The sequence below is a fragment of the Narcine bancroftii genome, unplaced genomic scaffold, assembly GCF_036971445.1.
Source record: "Narcine bancroftii isolate sNarBan1 unplaced genomic scaffold, sNarBan1.hap1 Scaffold_1087, whole genome shotgun sequence".
Taxonomy (NCBI): Eukaryota; Metazoa; Chordata; class Chondrichthyes; order Torpediniformes; family Narcinidae; genus Narcine; species Narcine bancroftii.
Window position 1 is genome coordinate 21,441 of NW_027211833.1, and position 21,930 is coordinate 43,370.

General features: G+C 44.0%; 1 protein-coding gene across 1 annotated transcript; it reads left to right on the plus strand.

Annotated features, from left to right (window-relative positions):
* The first annotated feature begins 254 nt into the window (after positions 1 to 254).
* On the plus strand, positions 255 to 20,422 carry LOC138750229 (uncharacterized). Its single transcript, XM_069912352.1, has 7 exons — positions 255 to 555; positions 652 to 981; positions 1,748 to 2,047; positions 10,989 to 11,090; positions 12,162 to 12,232; positions 17,669 to 17,800; positions 19,740 to 20,422. The coding sequence occupies exons 1-7, from the start codon at positions 255 to 257 to the stop codon at positions 19,812 to 19,814; spliced, it is 1,311 nt and encodes a 436-aa protein (XP_069768453.1). The 3' UTR covers positions 19,815 to 20,422.
* The last annotated feature ends 1,508 nt before the right edge of the window (positions 20,423 to 21,930 follow it).

A 21,930-nucleotide genomic window follows, 5' to 3' on the forward strand; every position in this document is an offset into this window, starting at 1 on the left:
AGACAGGAAAATGGTTTTCACTGGTAGGGGAGACCAGAACGAAGGGACACAACGTCAAGATTCAGGGGAGATTGGGAAAAACTGTTTTTCCCAGAGAGGAGTGAATCTGTGGAATTGTCTGCCCAGGAAAGTGGTTGAGGGGACTTCATTAACCCTAGTTAAGGTTCAGAATTTGATTTAAAAATGGAATGAAGGGATATGGGGAAAGGCAGGTCGGTGGAGTGGAGTGAATGATCAGATCAGCCACGATCTTAATGAATGGCGGAGCAGACTCGACGGGCCGAAGCCCGACTCCTGCTCCTATTGCTTCTGGTCCATGGGAGGGGGTGACACTCAGCCTAGTGACGCCACCGGTGCTGGGGAGGTCGAAGTGCTTTCGAAGAGATCCAGTCCTTTCTCTTTCCGACGTGACGCACGGAGAGGCACGAAGCACCGTGGTTCGTTCAGCAGCTCCTTCACTCAGTTCTTGGCCACTGTCCAGCAGCGCGGTGGAATCGTCCTTCACCAACATGTCATCAGTTCAACGCTTACTTTCTCAACTCGCTTTTTGTCTGGGTAATTCAGGAGTTCACTCTTCTTGTTTTGTCATTTCAGGTGTCCCTCCTCAGTGACTTTGTTACTTGACCAGAAACGGGTTATTTTCTGTCGCAGGTCTCGCCGTGGCGCCGAAAGTGATCCAGTCTCCCTCAACGATGACCCTTCTCCGGGGACAGACCGCTCGGATCAACTGCTCCCTGTGGGGCAGGGAGGAGTGGGGGGATTCGGCCAGGTATTATTGGTCTCGACACGATTCACCCATCGGCTGCAACCGGTCCCAGGATTTCCTGAAAAACGGACCTCGGCTGACGACAAGGTCGGACGGCTCGCTGGTCCTTCTGGACGTGGCCGTGAGTGACGCCGACACTTACTATTGCTGCGTGGTTGCGGATACCAGACCCTGGACAAGGTTGTCAGGAAACGGAACGCAATTGAACGTTCAAGGTAAAGGTGAACTTCAGTCGGTGAACTCTGCCAATGCTCAGCAGAGCCGGGCAGCCGTGGGGCCGGACAACCCAGCCAACGTCCCCGATCAGATTCAACCCAACCAGTGTTTTTCCCAGGCAAAGTTACCACCTCTTGGCGGTGCAAAAAACGGTATTTCTGGACACGCGGGCGCTCTCTCCGTGCGTGGCCTGGCCCGCGGAAGAATCCCCAGTTTGACTTAGGAACCGAGGTCAGCAGATTAACCAACACTGAAACAGTTCCCCGGACAGATCCAAAAGTCAGTGGACAGCGTGGACCCCCCCCCCCCCCCCCCCCACCACCGCCCCCCCCACCACCCCGCCGCAGAGCTCCACTTGCAGAGAGGTCGCTTTCCCAGCCCCGACCGGTTAAACACGTTGTTGCCATTGGTAAAGAGTGAAAACTTGCTGGGAAACAAATTTAAAGAAGATGCTGGAAACCCTCAGCATCTGTGGGGAGAAATGGCTTTTTGAACGTTTCCCATTGAAGCCCAGTCAGAAACTCAAACATTCACCCTGTTTCTTCTCCCGCGGATACGGACGAGGCGGCTGAGTCTTTCCAGCATCTTCTGCTTTTATTTTGGATTTTCAACTTAAAACAGAATCACCTTGTTCGATTTAATTTCCCATCGGCGCGCTCTTCGAGACCAGACCGAGCACCACCGGCCGTTTCTGCCGCAGTTCCTCGCGGTGCCAGTCTCGGTTGGGCCAACATCCACAGCGTGTTATTTTTCCGTTTCATTCAGCGAAGCCCGAGCTCTTGCTCTCTGTGGATCCCAGGGTGAAGGCTGACGGGATTCGGACGCTGAGTTGTGAGGCCACGAGGTTTTTCCCGAGAGATCTGAATATTTCTTGGACCATAACGGGCGGTGTCCCCTCCGAAAGCGAAGCGGGACAGCCATCAGTCAACGGGGACGGGACCTACCACCTGACCTCCCGGCTGCGGATCATTGAGACTCGGCAGGAGCCGGGTCCCGTCGTCACCTGCCACGTTCGGCACGTTACGGGCAATTCGTCGGCGAGCAAAAGTTTCCGTCTCATCCGAGGTAGGTGGTTGACAAAAGGATGAAATCCCACAGCCACTTTCTTCCGATTCCTGCTCAAATTTCAAGGGAGATAGAGTAAATATAGAGAAACCATTCGTCAATCTGAAATAGACACGGGGTATAAAGTATCAGGAAAACATCGTCAATGCATCGAATTTTATCCATTAACATTTCTCATAAGAATGATACAGTATTTGGAAATGAATAACTTGCTGAGATCAGTCCCGAATGGAATCCGAAGCAGAAAGAGGCACTCCCTTTTTACAGAAGCGGATTAATCTGCTAAGAGCTCCATACTTTTCTATTTCGTTTCCCAACTGCCGGTATTTCAGTCTGTAACGAGATTCCGTTTTTAGTTACGGCGTCCCTGCGGAAAACCACCACGAGCTGTGGCAATGGACTGCAAGAAATGAATTCACATCAGTGGCCGCGCCACTGGTTTAACATCAAGAGCAGACAAAAACCTCGAATGATGGACTTCTACTGGACCGTCGCACTGTTCAAAGGGGCTCGTTCCACTTGCTCTTGGTTCCCAGCCCAGATTATTTAGCCACCGTAAACTCCATATTGTTGAATTGAATTCATTTATTCAGCCTTCCTCAAACGACCGGCGAACCTGGCCGCAATCAGAACCAAACTGCAACCAGTTCAGCCACAGATTCTAGGTGCCGAAGGATTGAAGTATCACGCCAAGTTTCATGATTGATTTCTAGACGTGGAGGTCATACAGAGGGAAAGGCGTCGAGAATCGACAGGCAGACGAGAAGACGTCGGGGAAGACCCACAATACACTGCAGCCATGGGCCGAATAGTCTTTTTCTGTACTGCACTTACATTACTCAGCTTAAAGACCAAACGACATTTAATCGACCGGGAGAATTCTAGATGCTTCAAGCAGCGTGAAAATAAGTGAGAATATGTTGATGTTCCATGCCAAAACTACGTTTCCAGAGCAAAATGAATTTGTTCCCTGCCAGGTTTTGGCGAGTGAGCTCAATTCTAATGCCAGCGATGCGGGGTTTTCGGGTGAGGAGTGACCTTGCCCATTCCGTGGGTTCCGAATGATGGGACTTGTGTGAAGTTCCAGGTCGCCTCGTTCCGTCGCGAGTCACTCAAGTTTAGTTCATAATAATCTTACAATAACCTGGAAAGGGCCGATCCCCCCATTTCCGAGTGTCTTCTGATCCCAGTTTGGCACAAGTGCATCGTCTTCAGGTGGCATCAGATGTTCTCTCTCGCTCTGGTCGTCCCCAGATCACTTCTGCAGGGGACCGTTTGGATGGTGCCACTCGCATTTCAAAGAAAGCCAGTGGGAAGACCTTAAACCAGCTTTGCCCAGTTTCTCCCATGAACTTAGTGATCTTTTTTAGTACTCCATTTGCTCTTTCCTCGAGGCCACCAGCCTGAGGATGACGCACACAGTGCTGTTGAATTTTGAAATGACTCCTGATTAATAGTCGCAAGAGAGTGTGGACATTAGGGACATCTGAGCTTATTAACTTAGGCAAACCAAATCACGGTATGACTTCCTTGAGTTGTAAAGTCACAGTGGGCTCTGCTGTATTATTGGCTTCAATCCATCTGCTTAAAAAAAGGGACGATATTTATAACAGATAATCTATCTGAACGCACTCAATGGGTCGTGAGGGCATAGGCGTCTTCCCTTTGGGTCCTTTCATTGTTTTCCCTGGATGTTTTTTTACAAAGTTCACATTCCAACGCGATTCCAATTCCTGTGGCACCCTCGGGTGCCACCATGATTTTTCAACCATTCTTCTCATTCCCTCCTTGTCTGAATGCGCGAGGGCGTGTCCAGAATTCGAAAGAGTCGGTCACAAGGATTCGGGTCGACAACCTTGAAGAAGGGAAACGCCTGGGTGTCCTTGTTTCCATCAAGCCATTTCCCCATCAGAGGCTCCCTCGGTTTATTTCGTGCTATTTCCATGTCTGGCATACCCGTCCTATTGATCAGGATTTGTCTCCCTGACGCTAGTCGGCGAGGGCATTTTTAGCCGCCTTGTCTGCCTCTGCTCCATGGGAGACAGCGTGGGCACTACATTTTATAATAGCCAGCTGTCTTGGTCGCCGAAGGGCACGGAGCAAATGGGTAACATAAAGAACATTAGTGATAGGAGCCCCTGCAGACATTAGAAATCCCCGATGTTGCCCTAAAGAACCAAAATCATGGGTTATTCCAAAGGCATTGAGGGGTCGGTTTAAACATTTCGCTCCTCGCCTTCTCCCAGAATACATGCACGGGTCAGGGCTCCGTCTGTTGCGTTGAAAGTTTTCAAACCTTCCATCCTCCGCCAAGGTTCCCTCATGGTGATCAATGGCATGACCCTGAGGCACAGAAGAACCGTCTTATGAACCATGTGGTAGCGGAGTATCAAGCAGGTCCTGCCTCCCTGGGGTCAGGGAGGAATTGGCCTGGATCCAACAGTGGATCCTCCGGTGGATATTGGAGAAAAATGGAAAGATTCATTGGAGAACAACGTCGAAAGTTCAAATTCGGGTGGTAGAGGAGACTCCTCTGGTATTTACCGAATCTGGCTGCCGTCATGTTCTTGGCGAGGTCAGAATCCATCAAGGCCGTCGCACAGTGGGTCGATTCTACGGTCATGGGACGACGTCAATGTAGTCCAGGTCGAATCTGGGTCCATGGCTCCCCACGGGGTCTGATCGGACCCGTGCTTTTGGGTGAGTACTGCAGACGCGCGATCCTGAATTCTGGTGACATCCAGCTGGAAGACCTGTCAAATAGGGGCCTTCCTATGGCTGGCGCCGAAGAAAGAGCTTCCTTTGGCTCTTCGAATGGCTGGAGCTCGTCCTGGGTTAGTGTCTGTGGAGCATTCGCTGAAGAAGAAGGATATCAATACTTGTCCATGTGGCCACCCCGGAATTCACTGTCTGCACAAGTTGATAAGTCCCAGGAAGGGGATATTGGGGACCTGTCCATCCCATGTCTCCTCATCTTCCCTCAGTATGTATTCGGTCTTGATCGTGGCTCCAGTCCCCGTCCGTCCCCCACCCCACCCCACCTCCTTTTCCAGACGACTCTGGCCAGAACCTTACTCCCGCACGTCTCATCTGATTCAAGTAGCTTTCTGTCCAATTTTTAAATTCGTTTTTTTTCATGCTCTGCTGTTTAGGGGGTGGGCAGCACATAAGGATCGAAATGAATGAGGCTGCAAGTTCTCCCCTGTAAAAGCGCGATCTCCAGCATGCGTTTTATATGTGTCTGCAAACCGGTCGAAATAAGTCTGGAGATCCCCTTGGGGCATTGGTTTGCAGTCTGTTATCTTAGACATGTTGATAGGCTGCTCAATCATAAAATTAATGCAAATAGGCATCCCAGCATCTCCTCTGTGGGCCTGTGTATCCTTTACTTCTTCCCACCTCTGACAATTCATGGCAGTTTTCCAGTTTTTTTTCTGCTGCCATCAATTAAAATATCGTTAGGCCCCACACATCACTGGCTCTGTAATATTCTACTGTCAACGAAGGTGTCAGGTTGAGTACTTGGGGCTTTGTCTCTAATCAAATACAATTCCTAAGGAATATATGTCCACCTTATCCACCTGATTCGGGTCACCAGCCTGGCAGTTAGAAACCGTTCTTATCGGAAGCATCAATCGATCAGGCTCGGTCCGGGCCAGGGGTTTAGTTTTTACTCTTTCCACAGAGGTCACGTCTGCAGCCCCATTATCTTCCAAGAGAGGGTACAAATCTGGTTCCTGCGCTGGAGGCGGAGGAGCAGCGGTCAGAACTAGTGCAGAAGTGGGTGGGCGTCCCTGGTGTCTCTCTCCCTGATTTTTAGTGGTCATTAGGGGTTTCCGGAGACCGAATCTACAGCCTTTTTTACCAACTAATAGTTCATTCGATCATTTTTTCTACCGGTAAGTCTGCTGATACTTTTTTCCGTTTCTCTCTCTCTCTTCTCCTCCCACTTACACTCTGCCTCCAACAATTTCCATTCCTTCATGTTTTTTTCCCACCTTTTTCCTGCATCTTTTCCCCATATCAACATTTCAGCCTTTTTTATGGTTTCCACATTTCACGTTCCTCCGACTGGCCAGGCCTGATCTCCTAATCTCTTGGTGAACCAATGACTCAGAATTTGATTCTTTTTCTACTGGGGTTCCAAATAACACATTATTTGTACTGGTGCTCCCCCGTCACTTTTATCAGGGTCATTTCCCATTTTACCAGTCTGTCTCTTTTGCATCTACTTCAGGGTATCGACTTTCACGTGGAGGTTTTTCCTCTCTTAACATCCGGTTGTAATGGAAGATTTAAACCGTGTTTTTTCACTTTTACACCCTTTGCTTCTGCAAGGCTGAGAACCTGCTTGTTTTTTAGAATCAGAAAACATAAGCTAATTTACACCATGAGGCCCAGGAAGCATATGAATTAGTAGACACATCAAAATTCCACCATGAGGCCTAGAGATGCAGTTTTCTTTTGTTGGTCGCAGACTGTCAGGAGACCTTGAAGGTAATTAAATCATTTGTTCAAAGGGTTAGGGTTAGGGTTAGGCTATGAAGTAAACAACTTTTGGCTAATATAAGCCATGGTCCCACTGCTGAAGTTTGAGACTCTCCGAGAGGTGTCAAAATCTCTCAGCAAGAAGAAGAACTTCTAGAGTCCAGCTAACGTCCCGGTCGAGGGAGGTGGAGAAAGTGCAACTGGCGCCCCGACAACCTACTACGTGTGCAGTTGTTGCCTCTCTTCGGCAGTTAATGATAAGTAGAGTTGGGAAGGGCTAGCATATTGTAGTTTGAAATCAGCTTTTGAATTTGTAATAAACATTTGTATAAACTGAACTGCTCTCGGTGTGTGTGTCTATTTTCTTTCGGTAGCTCAAACACTGTGACCAATCTAAAGAAAACTGCATCTCTGGGCCTCATGGTGGAATTTAGCTCATGTCTTCTGATTCTAAAAAACAAGCAGGTTCTCACCCTTGCAGAAGCAAAGGCTGCAAAAGTAAAAAAAAAACACAGTTTAAAACACTGATGAGAAAGTCGAGGATCCAGTTGCAGAGAGGGTTACAAAGGCTCAGAATCTGTGGCTACTTGATCAGCACTGAGGGGATAATGGTGTTGAAGGCCAAGCTGTGGTCGATGAAGAGCAGCCGTATGTATGAATTATTGTTTTCGAGGTGATCCAGAGCTGAGTGGGGAGCCAGTGATATTGCAGCTGCTGTGGTGGATAGGCGGATGGCAGTGGGTCCAGATCTTTGCTTGGGTTTGTGTTAATTCAGCCATGAGCAGCCTCTGAACGCATTTCATCACAGTAGAAGTTAGTGCTACTGGGCGGTAATTGTTGAGGCAGCTCACACTATTCTTCTCGGGCTCTGGGATGATTGATGCCCCTTTGAAGCAGATGTGAAAATCTGACTGTAGCAATGAGAGGTTGAAAATGTCCGTGAACACTCCGGCTAGTTGGTTGGCACAGATTTTCAGAACCCTCTGGACACAAAGTCTTGGAGAACAGGTTCAGCTTTATTTCGAGTCTGCAGACTCGGGGTGTCCCTGGTCTGGAGACACACCGGAGGTTCAGAATCATCTCTCCTTTGTACAGTCCTGCGCTCAACATCACCCCACCTTCATTTACCTTCTTCCAATCAGAATCCCAATACATTACAACATTCTCCTTCTCTCTTCCATCAATTCAGGTATCACTCAGTTCCTCCCTCTTCATACTTCGCATGTTATGTTAATTAGTTCATTCCCTCCTTAGGGGCGTCTAAGAATATTCATGTCTCAAGCGCAGTAGTAGCTATAGACTACCTTAGGTCACTGTACCAGCCTGAACCAGATCCTTGCATCCTTGGGGCTCGAGATAAGAAGGGGCCCACTAGCTAGTACTGTCTACTCTCAAGCTCTAATCTACACACTTTGCATTCCATCACTTTTCACAGGATGGTGCGATTAGTCACTTTCAACCATTTTTCACACTGCGAACCAGAGTGGCATTCGCAGCAGTGGCTGTTCACGGCCCACTACTCTTCTCCCCCCCCCCCCCCTCCGTGGCAGCGACCTCTCTCCCGCCGATTGTGGGACCGCACCCAATTGTGGCCCCCCCTCTCTTCACACCCCCCCCCCACCCCCCGCAACCCCTCTCACCCCCTGATCGTGGCAGGCACTTCAGCCAGGGGTTTCCCTGTGATGCCAGTGTGCAACTGCTGACGTCACAGGAGTAACCAGGTCAGCCATTTTCCTGTTCAAGTTGCCGTTGGACACGACCTTGTTAAGTTTAACTGGGTTCTCTGACTACCTCTGAGGCAGGTCAGGGACTTGGTTGGATTTGGACCACGCTGACTGGGTCAGACCTTTTCAAGCTGCCACATGAGTGGGGCATTGTAATGGAAGATTTAAACTGTGTCTTTTACTGCAAGGCTGAGAACCTGTGTGGAATCTAAATTCCACCATGAGCCCAGGATGCATATTTAGTAAACACCCACCCATGGGGCCTCGGCTGCAGTTGAATAGGAAGACATGATCTAATTTACACTTCTGAGGCCCAGAGCAGTTTACATTTGTTGGTCGCAGACTGTCAGGAGACCTTGAAGATAATTAAACCATTTGTTCAGAGAGATAAGTTTTGAGGTAAACAACTTTTGGGGTGATATGAGCCAAGGTCCCACTGCTGAAGTGAGAGACTCTGGAAGAGGTGGCTACATATCTCAGCAAGAAGAAGAACTTCTAGAGTCCAGCTAACGTCCCGGTCGAGGGAGGTAGAGAAGCTGCTACCGGCACCCCGACAACCTACTACAAGTGTGCGGTCGTTGCCTCGCTTCGGCAGTTGGGACCAGTCCAGGCGTTGATAAGTATAATTGGGAAGGGCTTGCATATTGTAGTGTGAATTCAGTTTTAGATTTAGTAATAAAGACTTGTATAAACTGAACTGCTCTCGGTGTGTGTGTCTATTTTCTTTTGGTAGTTCGAACACTGTGACCAATCTAAAACGAACAAAGTGAGAGGTATAAGTTTACCCAAGACAGGCACTAACCGGGCAAATTGCCTGGTTAACCCCATTTTACATGGCAGTTTGAAAGGGCCTAATGATGGTGCTCGACCTGCTGAGTTTCTCCAGCAGGTTGTGGTTGGCTTCAGATTCCAGCATCTGCAGTCTCTTGTGTGTCTCCAATCCCATGAATATGATCACCAGATTCTTGGTGCATTATTCCAGGAAATACCTCTATTTTTGTACCAAAGCTGCAACCAACTTTTGAGATAAGAGCACTCTATATAAGACAAATCCCTTGATGAAGGGATCAAGTCCAAAACATTAGGGTATCTCTATCTTTGCTATATAAAGGACAGTTTGACCTGCTGACTTTCTTCAACATTGTGTTGTAACTTCAATCACAGTTTCTGCAAGACTTTATGTTTTACTTTATACAAGAGTTGGATTTGCTCCAAACAGTTCATTTGAGGAAAATGCTTAGCTATTATTAATAACATTAAGAAACCAGTTCACATTCGTTGGTCCACCTCATGTTTGCAAGAAATTATGAACAAATGTAGCATCGGATAGATTCTATTTTTTTTCAATCAGCTTGCTTAGGATGAGCTCCAATTCTAGCTATCAATCAATCAAATTGATTAAAGTGAAATCTCCAATGTACGTAGAAAAAGACAGTTGAAGTTTCTTGGCAAATACTGATACACTATCAGATGGTTGACATTTATGCTTTGATCCAAATCAAAAATAGCACAAAACATCCTAAGAGGGTAAACTGGTCATTTTTTAAAAACAGCTCAGTCGTAACAGCAAATCACTTGGAACAATGCTTAAACAACAACAAACAACAAAGCAAGACCTTTTAAGCATTAAAATAATTCTACCCAAAGAATGCTGGTCATGCTGATCTTTGACATTTCCCGACCGAAGGGCTTGGTCCTGCCTGGGAGCCCGAGTGCGAGGTCTGCCTGCTGCTGTCTCTGGGGACCCAAGGTTCACTGCTGTCGCCACCACGGCTGGGCGCCTGACATCCCTGGTCACTGGCTCTGAAACATTTTTGGATAACGGAGAATCCAATTTCGGATAATTAATACTCGGAGAATTTTTCCACCCTGCAAACAACATTTTTCTAACCTTTGTGAAATGTTTGACTTTTCAAAGAAAACTTGGTAATTCATCACACCAAACCATGGTAATTTGCAACACTCGGAACAAATGATGGACACAGAACATAGCTCAGGAACGAGCCCTTCAGCCCATAATGTCTCTGTTTATTGATCATGATGAAACTTAAACTAAATCTCTTCTGTCTGTACACAACACATATCCTTCAATCACTGGACATTCATAGATCTATCGAGAAGCTTCTAAAACATTACTATTGTCTTTATTGTGGGTGGCATCTTTCCTGTCACAATAGTTCTCATGAACAATAAGTGTGTTTTTCTCTTCTGATTCCATCCATTCTTTAAGGATTGTTTGGATAAATAAGATATGGAATGATTATCTAGGTTTACTGCTATGCAAGTGGAACTATTTTTGACATGGTGTGTAATTTCTGCCAAGTGAATCCAATTGACAACTTTAATGAGAAAAAAAATTCAGAGAATGTAGATTTAAATCTATGTTTTAAAAAATGTACAATGTATTGTAACGTGCATTGAAATTAAATTTAGACATACAGTATGGTAACAGGCCATTTTGGCCCACGAGTCAGTGCCACCCAATTTACACCCCCGGTATGTTTTTAATGGTGGGAGGAAACCCACACAAACATGGGAAGAATAAACAAACTACAGACAGCGTGGGATTCAAACCCCGGTCCTGATTGCAGGCGCTGTAAAGGCATTGTGCTAACCACTGGTTCGTACCCCTCTGGTTTTTACCTCTCTGTTTCAACACCAATGTTATGGACATGTTTGCATTTCTTTGCAACATAATTTTGATTCACATTTCCTTGGTATTTTTGAAGGATTCTCCAAGTATTATTTTGTTCTGTTGGGACTTACCTTCATTGTACCATTATGCCTCTGGATTATTTCTAATCGATACAGTAAATTGAAGAATGGAGAAGGTAATCATATACATTGTCCATTTTACTTCATAATTGACAAAAACTGAGCAATATCAAAAAGGAAAATTGCATTTAGTTCCTGGGGGGAGGGGGGAACGGGGACGGGGGCGGGGGGGGGGAACGACAACAAAACCGTCATCAGACAAGTGAAAATCAATTTTAAATTTGACATTCAGCCATTTTTCTCTACAGGATATATTAATATAGCCTGTAAATTAAAATAGTTACACCAAAGGAAATGAAGTTCGATGTTCCATTTCAAATGTTTTTATTGAGTTATATATATGCTCATTCATGGGTAATAATAAAAATATACAACAAAGTCAATGTATATTAATATATAGCTATAAAAGCAACCTATGAAAGGGATAAAAACAAAAAATATATATGTAAAGCAAAAGTTATTCTCATGTTCTAACCCCTCCCTTGTGATGATTAAACATAAACACTCCATTAATATATGAAAGAAAGGACCACTAAACGATAAAATGGGATCCAATAAACATAAATTCTGAAAATAATCAAGGAAAGGGCCCTGTAAATTTAAAAAGTTAAATTTCATTACATGAGTAGAGCACCTAATTTTTTTCCAGAGTCAAGCATGCCATCATATTAGGTAACATCCTTCCATCTCATAAGTATAACTCTTCCAGCAATACATGGGATTGTAGCCCAGACAAATTTAAATCAGCTGACTTACTTACTTCAAATAGGGCAAGAAAAGGACTAGGAACCAAATTAAAATTAAGAACTAAAGACAAAGTGCAGAAGATACTTTCCCAATTACTGGACAGCAAGGAACATAACCAAAGCATATGAAATAATGTACCTTCTTCAGTCTAAGCTAAGATGTTTATATGAGAAAATTAACACATCTAAACATATATAGTTAAGCGTTCAATTAAGCCCAACATATCTTTCAAGTGTAGATGATGAAAATGGATTAAAATGGCAATGGTGATACTTATTAGCATCTAAATGTTGTCTAAATATTTCCCTTCGCTTACTGCTAAGTGCATATATTTGTTCTCCAAGGCTGAGATGCTTCTAATATTCATGATATTTTTATAGAATCACCAGGCCATGTCAAAAATATCGGTAATCAAACAACAAGAAAATGGGTGAAAGACTCAGTCAATAAAGTAAGTATATTTCTTTGTTATTTTCTCCCATGCTCATGTTCCCAGCCTCCGAAGTACTGAATGTACAGAAAGTGCTGTCAGTTGAGTTGAATACATTTATCAGCATTTTTCAACATGAAGCACTGAGAACAGAAAGGGGAGAATATGTAGAGTCAGTTGGGTGGAATCTATCTCAACTCTCTGATAGTTAGCAAATGTCTGAGCAGAGTAGATTGAAGACTTCTGAATGAGATCAGATTACGAGGACTTGGGCTCCCCAACTTTCCTTCTAGTATTAGTTGATACTGGAGTCTGTAAAATGTTCTGGCAATGTGACAGGTGTGGGAAACTAATTTATTTTAATAGAAGGAGTATAACTATTCACAAAGATACATTTAAACTTTTAAAAAACCTAGGGCTCTGTGATATTGCTCACAAATTAAACAAACCCAATCTGCTGCATATGGTCCATCCCCTTCATTCCCTGCCTCTCCATGCGCTGTTCTTAATGTTTCTTAAATTTGCTACCATGCATCCAGGCATCTCTCGCTCTCTCTGTAAAACACATCTTTAAATGTTCCCCCTTTCACCGCAAATCAATAGCCTCTGGTGTGAATATTGGTCATTTTTGGTAAATGCTCCAATAACTTGATTGAAATTCACTCAACCGATGCATTTGAAGTTGGAGATAGGAGGTTGGCAGTGGAGGCAGAGGGTCATATCTTCCTATTTATAAATCTATTTATTTATTTGCTTGTTTGTTTTCACATTTTTCGGCCTTCAGCCACATGTTAACATATCACCCATTGAGGAATATTCCCAGAAATTATGTCTTAGGTTTTAGACTTGTTGATAGCTAATCAGCCAGCATGTATCGTATTTGCAGCTGAAGCCGCCAGCACCAGCTTAGCCAATATCTGTTGAAATCCTGTGGTTTTTCAAAATACGCTTCTAAAATCTCAGCATATGCAAATTTTCACAACTCTCAAGAGTTACGTGAATTTCAATTTGTATTTTATTCTCACTATAAAAACCCTTGACAAAGTAATGCTTGTTGAATAAGGAGCAACTTCAAGAGCTGTTAAAATAATTTTAAAAATACTTTTTCTTATTCTGGCTCTTGTTCTATTCTCTTTGCACTGCTTTCTGAACATTATAAAAAGTGAACAACAAAGCCTGCTTCTCACTTTGTGCATTTTAAGCAAAATTCTGCAATAAATTTAGCTTTTTTGCCTGTTTAGTCCTTCTAGTGACAAGAAAGTGAAATGTATGTTCTAGAACTCACTTGCTCAGTAAGTCGACCTTTTGCGATCCGTGGTGTGCAATTGCTTTGTCATTTTTCAAAATCAATTCAGTTGCCAATGACCGGTTGAAAAAGAAACGCTATTATTGCTTTGCATCAGATACTAGTCTTTTAAAATAAATATTCCAGTGTGTAATGTTATAAGTCCAGAGGATCCCAAAACCCAGCAGCAATATGTGAGAAACAGAATTACCTTCACAGAATTTGCTCGAGACAAAAATTGAGGACAAAGAACTTTTATTCTACTATTTCAACAATGCAAAGTTGGGGGCTTCCCCTTACCCTGGGAATACACACAGATACTGAGGCTGACCCAACTTTTATACATTTCATTTCAGCACAGAGATACCTTCCCCCCAACATTCTTCTGCCTCCTGGATTGGTTTAGCATTAGGTAATTCCGCCCACGTGGATTCTAACTTCTTATCAGTTTACGTGCCTTCCTGCAAACTTGTTAGCCGGGAAATATCATGTCTTTGTTCTTTAGTCATTAATCAATCCCCAAGACTTGCTAAATCTATTTACTTGCTATCCTGTTTTAAAGATCCTTATTTTATTATACTTTTATAACCCTTCCTAACCCTTCCTCCCATTCTAGCATCCCTTCACCCTAAATTAACCCATAATACTTCATCCTTAATTTGCACTTGCTTGACTCCTCACATTCCAGTATCCCTTACAAATAGGTATGTACCACGACAAAGGGTTACTTAAATAAAAGTTACTTATAATTATCTTTGAACATGAAAATAGAATCAAATTTTAACTTATCTCCATTAACTCACTTAACCCTCTTCTAATTTTAAGTGCACATGCGTATAATGTGTGTGTAAGTTCAGCAAAGTTCTTTGGATCACAGTCCAATCTCACTGGTTGCAGGCAATTCTTGTACTGTGCACAGAAGTTAACATTAATAAAGTTCACCAGGCTTTGGTGCTTAACAGGTAAATGGTTACCACTTAGAAAGGTTCTTGTTGGTTTTCAGAGAGTTTTTCTTGTTTCAGGTCATCAGAGTTCCTTTCTGTTTCTCCTATTCCAAGGGAAACACCAGACAGCCAGTCCTCTCCTTTGACCAGGCCATCTTCCAAAGCTTGCCAGGGTGTGTATGTTTGTCTGTCCCTCTCTCTCTCTCTCTCTCTCTCTCTCTCTCTCTCTCAGCCCCCCCAACTCTGAGAGCAAAGCCTCTTTTTCTTCTGCTCTCTGCCTGCAAAGATCACATGACCTTCCAGACAGTAAGTTCTGTTTTCCAGATAAAGCTGTTACATTTGATGCCTTTTCATACAGTCCATGAGTCTGTGAGCATCTTGCAAAAGCTCCTACAAAAATTCTGTGTTTTGAAGTGTTTGTGTGTGACCTGCTCAAACAAACCTTTCCCAATTTATCTCCCAAACACCTCGGTATTCTCTGTCACAGTAAAATGACCCCCAAAAATGCACCAATTAAATGAGAATGTTTGCTTCATGATTCACAAACTTCAGATTATGTTGATTATTTTATTTTACTACATTCGGAAGAAGCCCAGTTCTGTGTGTTTTCTTTTACAAACTCATTTTTCTCTCTTCTACTCCTGAAGAGATTTAAAAGTATGGAGAATAATTCCATGGTCTCAGTGGTTTCCATATTATTTACTCAGATGTTTTTTCTTTAAATGTTAGTTCAGGCAAGCGCTGAAGAGCTGGCTCTGAATGGGCAACTAAAGCGGCATCGTCTGCAAAGAGTAGTTCACGGATAAATTTCTCTTGTGTCTTGGTGTGAGCTTGCAGGCGCCTGCTTTGCGGAAACTGCCAAAATGCTTGGCCTGGAAGTCAGCCTGAAGAAAACTGAGGTCCATCAGCCAGCTCCCCACCATGACTACCAGCCCCCCCACATCTCCATCGGGCACACAAAACTCAAAACGGTCAACCAGTTTACCTATCTCGGCTGCACCATTTCATCAGATGCAAGGATCGACAATGAGATAGACAACAGACTCGCCAAGGCAAATAGCGCCTTTGGAAGACTACACAAGAGTCTGGAAAAACAACCAACTGAAAAACCTCACAAAGATAAGCATATACAGAGCCGTTGTCATACCCACACTCCTGTTCGGCTCCGAATCATGGGTCCTCTACCGGCATCACCTACGGCTCCTAGAACGCCTCCACCAGCGTTGTCTCCGCTCCATCCTCAACATCCATTGGAGCGCTTTCATCCCTAACGTCGAAGTACTCGAGATGGCAGAGGTCGACAGCATCGAGTCCACGCTGCTGAAGATCCAGCTGCGCTGGGTGGGTCACGTCTCCAGAATGGAGCACCATCGCCTTCCCAAGATCGTGTTATATGGCGAGCTCTCCACTGGCCACCATGACAGAGGTGCACCAAAGAAAAGGTACAAGGACTGCCTAAAGAAATCTCTTGGTGCCTGCCACATTGACCACCGCCAGTGGGCTGATATCGCCTCAAACCGTGCATCTTGGCGCCTCACAGTTTGGCGGGCAGCAACCTCCTTTGAAGAAGACCGCAGAGCCCACCTCACTGACAAAAGGCAAAGGAGGAAAAACCCAACACCCAACCCCAACCAACCAATTTTCCCCTGCAGCCACTGCAACCGTGTCTGCCTGTCCCGCATCGGACTTGTCAGTCACAAACGAGCCTGCAGCTGACGTGGACTTTTACCCCCTCCATAAATCTTCGTCCGCGAAGCCAAGCCAAAGAAGAAGAAAGAAGAAGAGTTCAGGCAATGAACTTTAAAAGGCTGTTTGATCAAAGTAAATATCTTAGTCAAGCCTGATCATCCAAATTTTTGCACAGAAAATTACCAAGAGTGCAGTTTTCACCTCTTGATAATTTTATGTACACAAAACAGGAGGAAAATGTGTGGGAAATAAAATGGCTGTTTATCTTGCCCTTTTGCTGGTGGTCAGATAAAAGTTCACATTCAATCCTAGTGTTCAGACGAGCACCCAGAGGAAGCACAACTGTTTAGGGTGCAAATGCTACTTCGTAGATTTGTGATAAAATGTTTTTTTTTAAACAGAAGTCACTCCAAACCTGCTCCTTAATTTAGAATGCTGACCCTCAAGTAAATTGTTTCGTCTTAGCTGGTGCGACATGCAAATCATGGAATAAAAAGTGGAATTGGCATGGATTAATAAACTCTAGGTGATAACTTTCCCCGGAGTCCATTTCTGACTATGTAGCAGGAGAATGTGAATGGGGAGAATTTGCTTTTTAAGCAAATCAGCTCAAGGTCTGATCAGTTCACTTCAGCAGACTAAACTGCCAGCACTGAAATCTCAGGTTCTAGCAAACTTGGTTTGAGAAGATAGAATACAATGGGTTGACCATTTTTAAAGACAAGACAGGATTCCTTTTTCTAGAATGACCTATATGAACCCAGAAGTAAATCACAAAATTCTGTAGACTTTGTGGGGTTGAACTAAAAGCACAAAGTGTTGGAGAAGCTCAGCAGGTCGAACAGTGTACAGTCCCACCCAAAACACCCCGAGATTGGAGGAATAACACCTTATTTTCTGTCTGGCCCCCTCCACCCAGATGGCATGAACCTCGACTTCACTGCTTTTGATTAAACCTGTCTGCCTTTTCTTTCCCCTGCTCCCTTTTCCTGTCTTTCCAGTTATTTTACCCACACACCCCATCCCCCTCCACCCCATTGATGCTGTCCCCTCTCTCCTTTCTCCATCATCTGCCTTCCTCCTCCTCCTCCTCCCCCCCCTCCCATTTTGTTTGGGTTTGCTGGCATTCTCTCATACTTTGAAGGGCTCAAGCCAGAAATGTCCATTGCCTATCTTTGTCTTTGCTACATAAAGGACACTGTTTGACCTACTGACCTTCTCCAGCTTTTTGTGTTTTTATTTCTATGAACCTCGAGTACACGGGTCTCCAATGCAGCTGCAACTTGAAACTGGTTAACGAGGAGGGGCATCAGCTGGCACATGATCAATGAATTCAATGAAATGAAAATCAGCCAGACTGGGACAAACACTGCTGGATGACTAACTCACCCACATACAGTTTGTCACTGCCCATTGAGTGTTGCTGTTCAAATTGGTTACTGCCATTTCCACATGGCTTTGCAGCATAAATCAAGGAGAGCATATTTATGCCACATTTGCAAGCATATCTTCTGACTATTTGTTGTTTTTGTGTTGCAGGATAAAGCTTCTCTAAGGGATGAAACTCTGCAATATGCATCTGTTAAGTTTAACAATCCTCCAAAGGGAACTCAAAAACAGAATTTGAGAACACCAGAGGAAACCTTTGCAAAAGAATATGCTGTTTTAAAGGTCAAAGATAAAAATAATCTATGAAGAGCCTGTACATACTACCACAGTTAGCATTTGCACCACATCAAATAGAATATAAACAGCTAATTACCATACAACCACAAATTCCTCTCTAAAGCAATTTATATAAGACCTGAGAAACCAAAATGAAAGAAGGTGCCATGGCTTCCAAAATCTATTCCTCCATTCAATATGGTCTTGGCCAATATCATATGTCCAGCTCAGTTCATACATCTGCTAATTTCCAAAAGATCAGATAAGTGAGAAGAAGTGAGCAATTTGGCTCCACCATTCCATCATGAGCTGATCCATTCTCCCACTCCCCTTCTCCTGACTTCTCCCACTCCCCTTCTCCTGATAACCTTTGATACACTGACTATTCAGGTAGGACTCAAAACCTAGAACTCAACAACTGAATTTTGAGGTAGAAAATTTCAAAGATTTACAATCTGTTTTGTCAATGTCTTTCTTTCTATCTCAATTCATAATGACTGACTCCATATCTTGAATCTAGTGGTGGACTCTCCAGCAAAAGGAATTTGCCAGGCACCTATGCTTTTATGTAGGTCAAAACTTGAGCTTCATATAGCCAACCATTTTAAGTCTACCATTTGTACAGTGACACATCAGTCTTTGGCCTCATCCATTGTCAGGGTGAGGATAGAAGTAAACCTGAGGAACAACACAGCATATTCCTCATGGACATCAATAAACCTAACGAACTGAACATTGATTTTTTTTCTAACTTTGAGTAACACCCACCCTCATCTGATTCCATTGTTTCAATTTCTTCTTACCCAGTACTCAATTTTTTCACTCTCTTTACCTTTTCTTCCCCTCCATGTTTTCTCCGGCCTGTCCCTCTCTATACCTTCTGACCCATACCCTATCACCTCTTCCCAGCTTCTTTCCCCCCATACATGTGTAATTTTACTTTTTTATCTTGATCTTGATATAGGATTTTGACTCAAAAGGTTATCTGCCCATTCTACTCGTGGATGATCCCTGACCTGCTGAGTTCCTCCAGCAATTCTTTGACTGAGCAAGATTCCAGCATTTGCAGCTTTTGTGTTTCTCATCTTTTGGTATCTGTCCTGTTTCTTTCTCTCAGGAGCTCATCTTTCATTCTGCCAAATACACATGAGTAAAGACTCAATCTCCCTTCATTGGGCCACTCCTTCCTCCCAAGAATTAATTTAGTGAATCTATGATGGACTGACTCTGAGGTCGATTTAAACCTTCTTTGATAATCAAACTAAGTGGTTCAAATGTTGTTTTAAGGTCATAAGACGAGCTCACTTTTGCACTCCAACCTCCTTGCAATGAAGTCCAGTTTCCCATCTCAGAAATCAATGGCACCAATACTTTTCACACAAATGATTTTTAGCTTCTGTGCATTTTAAAAAAAATTGGCCAAGGATTTATTGTCCCTTCCGTCCTTATCAACATGACCTATTCAGCACCATTCCCCGTCTCACCTTCCTGCACCTGAACACATCTTTATGTAGCAGTTTTTGGTAGTGATGTTGGCTCTGACCTGGTCAGTAAAGACCTGTGCAACATAAACCTCTTCAGCAAATTCAGGTATCTGGGGTGCAGGATTAAATCAGCCCTGACCACAGGAATGTTTTGACAGCCATCCAAGCATGTGCACAGGAAAAATCAGCAATTTTAAACACCTTGTGACAAATTGTGTTATATTTAATATTGTACATAGATATGTTTTATAGGAGATAAATTGTGGCAGGTTTTTAATGTAGGTCATGTACAAACACTTCAAAACAGATCTCGTTTAAAATGCTTAAGTTCTGCTCAAGCCAAACAGTTCAGGCTCTTGGTGCCTTTGCACAAACTTTGAAGAATGCCTATAAGGACTTCACAAGTAGATGTGAATTGGACATGCTGTGGAGTAATGGATTATTGTTTTGGAATGCAACAGATGAACGAACTTGGAAGATTAGGTCCAGAGCCGGGGTCTGTTCTAAGAGGGTCATATGGTTTTCTCTGTGTGTGAGAGAGAAAATTCAGTTCTACAGGCCAGCAGCAGCAGCTGGGACTGGAACATGACAAGCTGGCAAGCTTGTGGAAAAACCCCATCTGGAAGATGGGTTGCGAGTTCTTAGTTCAGCCTGGTCAAAGCCCTTGTGGTCCATAGAAGAGGAGAGGACTGGCTGCATAATGTTTCACTTGAAATAAGGGAAACAAAAAGGAATTCTGTGGTGACCTTAAAGAAAGAGGTTATTATTTGGAAAACCCTGAGGGGGCAAGTTTCTTTGGCAAGACACTGAAGTGGCTGATCAGAAGGAATCAGTTGTGGGTGTCCGATGAGCAACAAATCTCTCTGAAAACTGACAAAAACTTCCTGAGCTGTAACCATTTACCTTTTAAGCACCAAAGCCTGATGAAATTCATAAATGTTAAATTCTGGACACAGAAGCATTGCTTGCAGCCAGTGAACTTGGAGGAGTGAGAAGTGAGATTGGACTGTGAATCAAAGAACTTTTCTGAATTTGTATACACATTACATTACATAGACCACCGCCAGTGGGCTGATAACGCCTCAAACCGTGCATCTTGGCGCCTCACAGTTTGGCGGGCAGCAGCCTCCTTTGAAGAAGACCGCAGAGCCCACCTCACTGACAAAAGGCAAAGGAGGAAAAACCCAACACCCAACCCCAACCAACCAATTTTCCCTTGCAACCGCTGCAATCGTGTCTGCCTGTCCCGCATCGGACTGGTCAGCCACAAACGAGCCTGCAGCTGACGTGGACTTTTTACCCCCTCCATAAATCTTCGTCCGCGAAGCCAAGCCAAAGAAAGAAGAAGACATAGACAAGTGCTTAGAATTAGAAGGGGGTTAAGTAAGTTAATAGTAATAAATTGGGGTTTGATCCTGTTTTCATGTTTAAAGATAATTAAAAGCAACTTTTGTTTAAGTAACCATTTGTCTTGGTGAATTTCTATTGGTACTGGGTTTTGGGGTCCTCTGGGCTCATAACAATCTAAAACATCAACATTTAAAATAGAGCCAGAATTAATTAAAAGAATTGTAAATGACCAGAAAACAGTCTTTCTACCTCAGAGCTATACCTCCCAACTGAAATTAAGTGAGTTGTGGAATCTGTGCCAGGTCTAACCTTTATGTACAGTTAGCCAATTTTGCAATGTAACTGCTGGAGAACTGCAAGAAGTTCGTACTTCATTGTGAAGGATCCAACATTATGGAGCAGCAGGGATTAGCTGGGAGGCAGCTTGGCACTACAGCATTCACCCATCATTGATCAGTCAGGGCATTTCTCTGGAAGTACCTCCCTTGGCCATTCATCCTTTCCCATTAATCCCCCCCTTGGCACCTTCCCCTGCGGCCACAGAAAGTGCTACACTTGCACCCACACCTCCCTCACCATGATTCGGTGCCCCAAACTGTCCTTCCAAGTGAAGCAACACTTCACGTGCATCCACGGGAGTCCTCTATTGTATCCAGTGCTCTGGTTGTGGCCTTCTCTATATTGGAGAGACTGGACGCAGACTGGGAGATACTTTGCTGAGCACCTTTGCTCTATCTGCATCAGTGACAGGGATCCCCCAGTGGCTAACCACTTCAATTCTGCGCCCCATTCACATGCTGATATATCTGTCTATGGCCTCATGTACTGTCAAACCAAGACCACCCATAAATTGTTCTTTCAATATTTTCCATCTGGGCATTCTCCAAACTGATGGCATTATCATGGACTTCTCTTGTTTCTGCTAGCTGACTCCCTGTTCTTTCTCTCTTCCCCATCCCTCTATCTTTTTTCCTCCAGCTCTCCACCTCCTTCCCTCCCATTCACAGAGCCTTCCCCTCTCCTGCTGCCTACTAATGTGCCTTCCCTCCCTTATCCCCCTATGAATGCCTGACTATGTGACTGCGCCTTTTCCTGCCCCTCGACCCCACTGTTTTGTTTGGCTGCCTCCTCATACCTTGATGAAGAGCTCAAGCCCAAAATATTGGTTATGTATCTTTATCTTTGCTACATAAAATAGTTAATCTCATTAATAAATATATTTTTGATTTAATAATAGTTCTTTACAGTTCTCTTTTTGATTCAGGACAAATCAAAGAACAGAAAAAAATATACAAACAGGAG